Source organism: Gossypium hirsutum, chromosome D06 (genome assembly GCF_007990345.1).
Source record: "Gossypium hirsutum isolate 1008001.06 chromosome D06, Gossypium_hirsutum_v2.1, whole genome shotgun sequence".
NCBI lineage: Eukaryota > Viridiplantae > Streptophyta > Magnoliopsida > Malvales > Malvaceae > Gossypium > Gossypium hirsutum.
This window is the reverse complement of record NC_053442.1, coordinates 5,489,542-5,500,210: the sequence shown is the minus strand read 5'-3', so window position 1 is coordinate 5,500,210 and position 10,669 is coordinate 5,489,542. Positions and strand designations below refer to the sequence as shown.

Here is a 10,669-nt window from a genome sequence, read left to right as displayed (position 1 = left end):
CGTCAAAAGCCAACTTTGTCATTTCCACAAGCCAAGAAGAGAACAAAATTCGGTGTAACTTTTGGTGCCCCCTCCAACCATTTTTCAACCCGTGTATTTACACTTTACGGAGATTTACCTTGCTCCTTATCACGTTAGTATTGTTCTTAGAAAGAAAGATTGAAGAGCAAATTCTTTGAACTCTTTCCCTTCGACCAATTGTGCTTTTTTCTAAGTAAATTGCTTTGTTGGGTATCAAGTTTGATGCAAACATATTTTGCTATCATTTTTTTCCATATACTATCAACGTTTATTTTGCTCATACAGTGACATTTGAAAGATAACATCAAACAAGTCTGGGTTTGATTGCCAACATCTTAAATTGTTTTCTTTCTACCCAAAATTTACAACAATCATTCTACCAAAAAAATTGTCAAATGAAGCTGGAGATTACATGCAGAGCTTATTATTTATTTTTTAACTTAATTTCTATTTTCTAACTTAGCCCTCCTTTGCCTATAAGTTGTTCATCAAGAGTGGAAAAAACTCTCCACTTTCATTCCACTTTCCCTTATAATTTAAGCTTTTTATTTATTTTTCTTCGAAAAAAAAAAGCTTATCTTTTCTTAATAATTGAAGATCCAATGAGAACAAAATAAATAATAAGCTCCTTTTTTTTCGAAAATAAAAAGATTGCAGAACTGATCTTGGCAATGTTAGTGGAAATCTATGGCTTTGATCAAGTCTCTTCACTAACATACTTAAAACTTGGTTTAATTGACTTACAAGGCCTTGGCTAATCACACTTTTAAGTCTCTTTTCTCTCACAGGAATAGCTAATTTACTTTCCTTTTACAAGCTGTCCATAGTAGGTCATTTATAACCATTTATTGTTGTCACATTTAATACATAAATAAAAGATAGTGATTACAATATTCATTTTTGAGAAATTTTAATTAACTTAATTTTTAATAAAGCACGAATTACGATATTAAATTAACATATTTGTAGTATAACTGATTTTTTTTATTTTAAATATCGATCTTTTAAAGAAAACTCATAATACCTGTAAGAGAAATGATTGTATAAAATTGTGACTTCACTGTGATTTCACGTCATCATTATCTCTTTTCAATAAAAGCATGAAAAATCAGATTTTTTCTCATGTTTTTCAGCTTTTTCCTCATGAAAAATTCAAATCCAACTAAAAATGCTAAAAATCAAGAGGAAAAATCTAATTTGTCATACTTCTATCGGAAAGAGATAAAAATGACGTGAAATCACAGTTTCATACAATCTCTTCTCATATTTGTATTACAATCCAACAGTTAAATTAATATATTAGACAATAAAACACATTTTTGGCAGATTTAATAATATCAAAGTAGCCAATTATTAGATTTCACAAAGGCTAATGTATTGGCATAAACAGGAAAACTTTATTCAAATATTACAACTGAAAGTTCTTGATTAACGTTAATTTCATCAAAAACCGATACCGAAAATCCAAAACCTAGCAAGCTATACCAGTTTAGAAGCAAGGCATGCATCCACAGCTTCGCCAACAGTAAGGAAAATCCACTCTATTCCAATCTTCTCCACAACTTTTGCTACTTTTAGCTTGTGGATCACTTGCCACCTTAGGTTCACCATTGCCAACTGCAAAAATTTATATAAAGTTATATAAATTATATGGTTCTAAAGATCACAAACGCGTTGTAATAGATCACAAACGCGTTGCAATAAGCTTACTTTTATTCCTAGTGAAACCAGATTGTTGTGAAGTTCTTCAAGTGCAAAAATCCCAGAAGTGTCTATGTTCATCACATCTGTCACAAAGGGAACCCGATTAGTCTATTCTCTAGTGTCTGTGTGTGTGTGTGTGTGTGTGTGTTTTAATCTGTAAGATGATGAAACTCACTGGACATGTCGAGGATTAAGATTTGCCCTGTGTCTTTTTCAGTTTCTTTTGTTCCACCTTCTTCTGTCACGAGCCTCATTATTCTAAAACATGGGGATGAAAAAGTTATTGGTACCTGTCTTTTTTTGTAGTCTTTTCTTGTTTATTGTTTGATGTTGGATGCCATTACTTAAAAGTGGTCATAATTTTGTAGTTGCACGTACCTTTCTCTTATGCAATTGGCGTTGGCAAAGCAAAGTAAGCCAGAACTTATTCCAAATGTCAACAGTCCTGGAGTTTCACTTTCAATAGCCATGGGATACTGATTAACCTCACAAAAGGTATCTGTTCTAGGAAGTCTTCCTAGTTGTTCAACGCTTGGTCGAATCGAGTTCAACACTATCTTGGCAAACGAGATAGTTACCTGCAATATTTGTTGGCAAGGAACACAAACTCAATATGTACCATTTCATTATAACTTTTAGTAAGATATTCAAGGAAGATGATGGGAAATTACAGCGGCTAGAAGACCGATTTCCACAGATACGAACAAGACGCCGAAGAAGGCGCCAAGACAAGCTAGGAAGTCTAATTTGTCGACTTTCCAGATATAGTAAGCTTCATTAATGTCAATAAGTCCAGGAAGTGCAGAGAGGATAATGGAAGCAAGGATGGAAATGGGAGTGTAATACAAGAGCTTGGTAAACAACTCCAATGCCACTACCACTGTAATGGCCATTACTATGTTCGACACTGCAGTCTGGCAGCCTGCACTGAAATTCACTGCAGTCCTAGAAAATGAACCTGCCAATACATACAAAATATATTTCTTCCATAAGCACATTTGAATTTGATACAATGTATATGGGCTTCATCAGCTTACCAGTAGCTACATAGCAAGAAGTAAAAGACCCTGCTACGTTCATGAAGCCCATAGCCATCATTTCCTTTTTCCCATCTAAATGGTATCCTTTGATTGAAGCAAATGATCGACCAACTGCAATGGCTTCCTGAGATGATGAATGTTTTGAATGGAATCACCTTAAGCAAGCTAACCTAGATTATGATTTTACCATAGAAAAGAAAAGAGATGATGATGAATAGTTTCTCACAGTGAGAGCAACAACAGCAGAAATTAGTCCAATTTTGGCAGCTTGTGCAACATGCGGTCCGTTAAGCTGTAATTGATGGAGTGAACTTGGATTTAGGCCTCCTTTTAAGTGTTTTATTATCTTCACCCCATGTTCATCAGCTTTTGTAAGATATACTATCAGTGTAGATAATATGACTGATAAAAGAGGAGCAATTGCTGGTAACCAGAACAGCTTTTTGTTTCTTCTTCCCTAAAAAATCAGACAAACTTTTTTTGTGACTTATTAATCCACAATAAAAACAATTAATGAAATGAGAAAGCAAGGATTTGGTTACTTACTATAGACCTGGCAACCAGGAGGAATACTAGAAACAGACAACCTAGGCTGAAATTCAGAGGATGCCACTGTTCAAAAATGGCAGAAAAGGCTGAGATATAACATTTGATGGTTGGAATTTTTGTGGGATTTGCCTTATTTTACAACTTACTTCATGTGGAACTGATTTGAGAACCGATCCCAAGACTGATACCACGTCTGTTTTAGTAGTGAAGTGGTTCAATCCAAATAATCCCTTCAGTTGTTGAAGGCCTATGACAATGGCTGCACCCGCCATGAATCCAACAATTGCAGCATGTGAAAAGAAATCCACTAGGAACCCCAATCTGTTGTGTGTTATATCAGAATAAGATAGCAAGTTTTCTTGAGTGAGAGAATAACATGTAAATGTAAATCCTTCCCCGCTTCAAAACATGATTCAATACCTAAACAATCCAAATATGGCTTGGAAAGTATTGAAGTTATGGTCAGCATGCAGCAACCAAGACTGTCAAAGGCACTACATGCAGAAGCTGCTGGTTTACCTAGTCAGCAAGCTGTTTATGTTTCATTTTGTAATCTTAAGTTAGTGTAATGTAACTTAGTTGCTTTGTAACTATGTTAGGTTTATGCTTGATGTAATTTTGATGTTGATTGAGCTGATAAATCAGCTTTGTTTACTTGTTCAAGCTAATTAGCACAAGTTACCATGTGTATTAGTGGTAGTAGGTGAAGTTTAGGTCAACCTACTGTTTTGTCAAGATTGTAAACTTGTTTATGTATTGGCTTTGGGCCATTTTTGAAGTTTAATGAATGAATTCAACAAGTTTTCATCCATATGCTCTCCATTTTTAGTTTTGCTTCAAAATCCATTTGAGTTTTCTGCTTTGTTTCTTCTACAAGTCACGAGACTTGCTACACAAGCATTCTGCTGAAGCTTGCTGCTGCTGCCTCTTGCTCCAACAATTGGTATCAGAGCCGTATTCTTAGAGGACCTGTTGTAGTTCAACATCAAAACGATGGCATCATCAGGTTTTTCACCAGCTTCACCACCTGTCTTCAATGGAGAGGGCTTCAACATTTGGGCAGTTAAGATGAGGACTTACCTGCAGGCATTCGACCTATGGGAAGTTGTCAACTCAGATGCTGAGCCAGCACCTCTTCGAGCTAATCCAACAGTTGCTCAAATAAGGCAACACACTGATGAAAGAACAAAAAGGCACAAGGCCATGTCATGCATACAGAACTGTGTGACAGATGTGATCTTTATGAGGATCATGGCCTGTGAAACACCAAAGGAGGCTTGGGACAAGCTGAAAGAAGAATTTCAGGGGACTGAGAAAACAAGGCAACAACAGCTGCTCAACTTGAGAAGAGATTTCGAAAATCTAAAAATGAAAGAGGAAGAAACAGTTAAGCAGTACTCAGATCGGATTATGGCTGTTGTAAACAGCATAAGGCTCCTAGGAGAGCAATTCAGTGAAGCTAGAATGGTTGAGAAAGTCATGTCCACTCTACCAGAGAGGTATGAAGCCAAAATTTCATCCCTCGAAGACTCAAGGGACTTGACAACTATCTCCTTAACTGAGTTAATCAATGCCTTGTATGCACAAGAGCAAAGAAGAGCCAGCAGACAAGAGGAGCACCAGGAAGGGGCTTTTCAAGCCAAAGAAGCCTCGAGCATCAAAACTCATAAAGGCAAAAAGTTCTGGAAAAACAGGCCTAAGCCTGATGCTGCTAGGAGCAGTGACCAACTCTGCAGACATTGTAAAAGAGCTGGTCATCCAGAAGATAGATGCTGGTTTAGACCAGATGCAGTATGCCAACACTGCAAGAAAAAAGGCCATGCTGAAAAAGTTTACAAGAATAGAAGCAAACCAAGACAGAATCAATTTCAGCAACAAAAGGCAAAAGCTCGAGTAGCTGAAGAAAGCAGTGATCAAGAAGAACATGTTTTTGCTGTGTCATGTGCAGCAAATCTGAAAAAGGGTTCAAAGGGCTGGCTTCTAGATAGTGGGTGCACAAACCACATGTCACCAGATGCAACTATCTTCAAAACCCTGGATAGAACCTGCAAAACCAAAGTAAAAATTGGAAATGGTCAGTTAATCAATGCTGAAGGAAGAGGAGATGTGCTGATCCATACCTCCACAGGTGGCAAAATCATTTCAAATGTACTTTTGGTACCTGAAATTGATAGGAACCTTCTCAGTATAACTCAACTACTTGAGAAAGGTTACTCAGTTGTTTTCAAGGAGAAAGAATGTCAAATTTTTGATCCAAGTGGATCAAATCTCATAACAGTCACCATGACTGATAAATGTTTTGAAGTAGACTGGCCAAATGACTCACATTCAGCCTGCATAGCCTCCACTGATGACTCGAGACTCTGGCACCAGAGGCTTGGACATGCAAACTACAAATCCATAGCCCGCATGGTCAATGAAGGTCTGGCAGAAAATTTCATCGATTCAGTGAAGAATGATGAGGTTTGTGAGATATGTCAGCAAGGAAAATTGGCAAGATTGCCATTTCCAACAAGCACAACATGGAGAGCATCAGAGAAGCTCCAGCTTGTGCATACAGATGTGTGTGGACCAATGAAGACTGAGTCTTTCAAAGGAAGCAGGTACTTTATTTATTTATTGATGACTTAACAAGATACTGCTGGATTTATTTTCTAAAACAGAAGTCAGAAGTTCCATCTGTGTTCCTGAAGTATAAAGCTGTTGTTGAAACTGAGTCTGGTTGCAAACTTAGAGCAGTGAGGTCAGATAATGGAACTGAGTACATCTCAGCTCAGTTCCAAGCCTACTGTGAAGAAGCAGGTATCAAACACCAGTTGACTAATGTGTATACACCCCAACAGAATGGGGTCAGTGAAAGGAAAAACAGAAGCTTGATGAACATGGCAAGATGTCTTCTGTTTGAGAAGAATTTGCCCAAAACTCTGTGGGCTGAAGCTGTTAACACAGCAGTCTATCTCCAAAACAGGCTCCCAACCAAGGCTCTGGCTGAAAAGACTCCATTTGAAGCCTGGTTTGGGTTTAAGCCATCACTGGCTCATCTCAGAACCTTTGGTTGTCTGTGCTACACACAAGTTCCAGCTGAGAAGAGAAGCAAGCTAGATAAAAGAGCTCAAGCAGGGATCCTGATCGGCTATAGCTTGGTTATGAAGGGCTACAGAATCCTAGAACCTGCTACAAACAAGATATTGGTTAGCAGGGATGTTGTTTTCAATGAAAAAGGACACTGGAATTGGGAGAAGGCTGAACCAGAGGTAGTGGCTGAAGATCTCGCAGTGGACCAAGTTGAAAATGATGAAAACACACCTGAAATGGATGTAGATGATGTTCCAATCAGAGGCACTCGATCACTGGCTGATGTTTATGAAAGAGCACAAGTGGCTACTGTTGAACCAAGTTGCTTTGAAGAAGCAGAAAACCAGGAGGACTGGAAGCAAGCAATGATTGAAGAAATCAGAATGATTGAAAAGAATCAGACCTGGAGTCTGGTTGATAAACCAACAAACAGGAAGATTATTGGTGTCAAATGGGTTTATCGAGTAAAGAACAATGCTGATGGTAGCCTAAACAAGTTAAAGGCTAGATTAGTTGTGAAAGGTTTCAGTCAAAGGTATGGGTCAGACTACCTGGAAACCTTTGCACCAGTGGCCAGGCTAGACACTATCAGACTGCTAGTTGCCTTAGCAGCACAAAAACAGTGGCTGATACACCAACTTGATGTAAAATCAGCATTTCTGAATGGATTCCTTGAAGAGGAGATTTATGTGGAGCAACCTCAAGGTTTCAAGGTGTCTGGCAAGGAAGAAATGGTGTACAAGCTCAATAAAGCCTTGTATGGCTTGAAACAGGCTCCAAGGGCCTGGTATAGCAGAATAGATGGCTATCTGACCAGTCAAGGATTTGAAAGAAGTCTCAGTGAGCCAACTCTGTATGTTAAATCAACTAGTGTTGAAACTCAGCTCATTGTCTCAATATATGTCGATGACCTACTGGTGACAGGAGGAGATCATGAGATGCTAAGCAGCTTTAAAGTCAAAATGCAACAGCACTTTGAAATGTCAGACTTGGGATTGATGTCTTACTTCTTAGGCATGGAAGTAAACCAAGCTAAGAATGGGATTTGGCTAAGTCAAAAGACCTTTGCTATGAAGGTTCTCAACAAATTCTCAATGGAGAATTGCAAAGCAACCAGCACACCAGTTGCTGTTGGAGAAAAACTCTCGAGCCAAGACAAGCATGAAAAGGTTTGTGAAACAACCTATCGAAGTCTAGTTGGATGTTTGTTGTATTTGACTGCTACTAGACCTGATATAATGTATGCTGTGAGTCTACTCTCGAGGTTTATGCATTGTTCAAATGAAAGTCATTTTAGAGCTGCAAAAAGGGTTCTAAGATACATCAAAGGAACTTTGTCCTATGGAATGCAGTTTACCAAGGCTGAGAACTTGAAGCTAGTTGGATATTGTGACAGTGATTGGGCTGGTTCCTTGGATGACATGAAGAGCACTACAGGTTATGCATTCAACATAGGCTCTGCTATGATTTGCTGGAGCTCAAAGAAGCAGGGAGTAGTGGCTCAATCGACTGCAGAAGCAGAATATGTGGCTGCTGCTGCAGCAGTCAATCAAGCCATATGGCTTAGAAAAATTTTGAAAGATATCAATCATGAGCAAAAGGAAGCAACTGAGATAATGTGTGACAACCAATCAGCAGTTGCTATTGCAAAGAATCCTGTTTTTCATGGAAGGACCAAGCACTTCAACATCAAACTTCATGCAGTTCGAGAAATGGAACAAGCTCATGTTGTTAAGCTGATACATTGCAGTTCTGAAGAGCAAATTGCTGATATTTTAACAAAAGCACTAAGTGTTTCCAAGTTTCAACACCTGAGAGCTAATATGGGAGTTTGCAACATGCTAACCAAGGAGGAGTATTGAAGTTATGGTCAGCATGCAGCAACCAAGACTGTCAAAGGCACTACATGCAGAAGCTGCTGGTTTACCTAGTCAGCAAGCTGTTTATGTTTCATTTTGTAATCTTAAGTTAGTGTAATGTAACTTAGTTGCTTTGTAACTATGTTAGGTTTATGCTTGATGTAATTTTGATGTTGATTGAGCTGATAAATCAGCTTTGTTTACTTGTTCAAGCTAATTAGCACAAGTTACCATGTGTATTAGTGGTAGTAGGTGAAGTTTAGGTCAACCTACTGTTTTGTCAAGATTGTAAACTTGTTTATGTATTGGCTTTGGGCCATTTTTGAAGTTTAATGAATGAATTCAACAAGTTTTCATCCATATGCTCTCCATTTTTAGTTTTGCTTCAAAATCCATTTGAGTTTTCTGCTTTGTTTCTTCTACAAGTCACGAGACTTGCTACACAAGCATTCTGCTGAAGCTTGCTGCTGCTGCCTCTTGCTCCAACAGAAAGTCCCAGCAAAAAAAGTCACAGTGAAAACAAACTTTCTATATCCACTGGGGTCAACTACAGGATCCACCACGTTTGGAACGATGGAAGATAACAGCATTGAAACAACAGCCACTGGTCCAATTGCTATCTCTCTTGAACTCCCCATTAATGCATAAATAAGAGGTGGGACGACGCTTGTATCTACACAAGAAATATTTCAGATTGAGGATCAAAGCATAAAGAAAAAGTTTATATTTGGCTTCATGAAACTTACACAGGCCATATTGTGGATCAAGTTTGGCTATATTAGCATATCCAATACTCTGCACGAAATACAGTGTTGAGTAAGAACACAAAGAGGGAAGGAAGATAAACATGTAAAGAGAAAGAGATCCTAATGAGCTATATCTGTACCTGAGGAATGCTAAGGCTTGCAAGAGTTAAACCTGCCATGAAATCATCTTTAAGCTTTGAAGCATTATAAGTCTTTCCCCAGCTGAGGATTGGAAATAGAGCTTGAAAGAAGGACATGGCACCTAAGGAGTGGTTTCCTCTATGAGGAAACACATTCTTTCTGATACCACTAACAAGTTCTTGCCATAAGTAAGGAGGCTCCGGTGAATTAATCAACCACTTAGCTCTCTCGGTTCGACCGGAATCCTCCAGGTCTTGCTGCTGCTGCTGGTTGTTGTTGTGCATTTCCACAGAGAAGGACACGTTAGGCAAGGAAACCATACTTTGAAGTATTTGGGAGAACTCACTCACTCTCTGAGCTGCCTAGTAATATGATTAATCACTACATACTATAGCTTATGAATTTTTTTTGAGTCGATGAGTATTAACATCGTGCGGGCAGCTCATGTATACTACCTAAATTATCTCTTAAAAGTTTTCAGTGGTGACACAAATGATGTGGGTCCTTAACCTGTTTGCAGTTCAAAACTTTAAAATTAGGTTGTTGTTTTTTCTTTTTAAGTTTTTATGTCAGTTTTTGTAGATAATGTTTTAGTTTTATGGTTTTCTCTTCAACCCGCATTTTCCTTTTAAAAATGTAAAATAATTTTATTTTTATCATTAGGAAAAAAAATTCTTGAGGAAAACAAATTTATGCGATTCACAAAGAACATGCAAATAGTTATTAAATTGAACTTCAAAGTTTGTATTTATTGAAAAAATTAAGAAAAATCCAAGCAAGGTTCACAGTCTCTCATTGGATGCGGGTAATTATCAGTCCGTGGTACAAGAATCCTTTTTTGCTTAGAAAAAAAACTATGAATGTAATTGCTTTGAACACTTAAAATATTCTCTTACTACACATAAATTCCAAACCTCTTTTCTAAATACATGTGACTCTCGCACACAACGATGCATAGAACAAACATGTTCCTCTTTTTAAAACACCGACTTTAACCTTTACTTACAGAAAGAAAACTGAAAAAGGTGAATAATTTTATTCTCACAAGTGTATTTGTTTGCTTGGTTGGTTCATATCCCCGTATTTTTTCCTATTATCGTTCCAATGCATTAGAATTGAAAAATGATCATCTCTTTTATTTTTTTTTACTTTCATTTTTTTTCTATCAAGCACACTCAAAATTTATTTAATTTCTTTTTATTTTTCTATTCCTTCATTCTATCTCTTCACTTTTCAATTCAACTAAAATATCAATGTTAAAATAAGATAGTAAGAGGGTTTCAACTTCTAAAGAATGGATTTTAACTAAATAATATCAATGTGAAATTCGAATTTTAATGGTATGCAACACTTTTTTATTTCCCTTCCACTTTTAGTGAAAACTATTGGTTATTGGCTCGGGGAATCTCACATTGTGAGGGTACTAAAAGTATGCCACCTCTCATCCACTGTATATAAAGGCTTTGAGCCTCCACTGAGATATCATCTCAAAATTTGTTTTCCTTCTTATATGTGTATACATTAGTATGCCTAA

At 37.4% G+C, this 10,669-nt stretch overlaps 1 protein-coding gene across 1 annotated transcript; it reads right to left on the bottom strand.

Annotated features, from left to right (window-relative positions):
* Positions 1–1,398: 1,398 nt before the first annotated feature.
* On the bottom strand, positions 1,399–9,642 carry LOC107949194 (low affinity sulfate transporter 3). The gene is made up of 13 exons (XM_016883922.2): positions 9,135–9,642; positions 8,995–9,043; positions 8,736–8,921; positions 3,735–3,753; positions 3,461–3,635; positions 3,312–3,377; positions 2,992–3,222; positions 2,763–2,889; positions 2,397–2,683; positions 2,104–2,303; positions 1,901–1,983; positions 1,732–1,808; positions 1,399–1,638 (listed from the first exon to the last, which is right to left on the bottom strand). The coding sequence occupies exons 1-13, from the start codon at positions 9,453–9,455 to the stop codon at positions 1,501–1,503; spliced, it is 1,959 nt and encodes a 652-aa protein (XP_016739411.2). The 5' UTR covers positions 9,456–9,642; the 3' UTR covers positions 1,399–1,500.
* Positions 9,643–10,669: the final 1,027 nt, after the last annotated feature.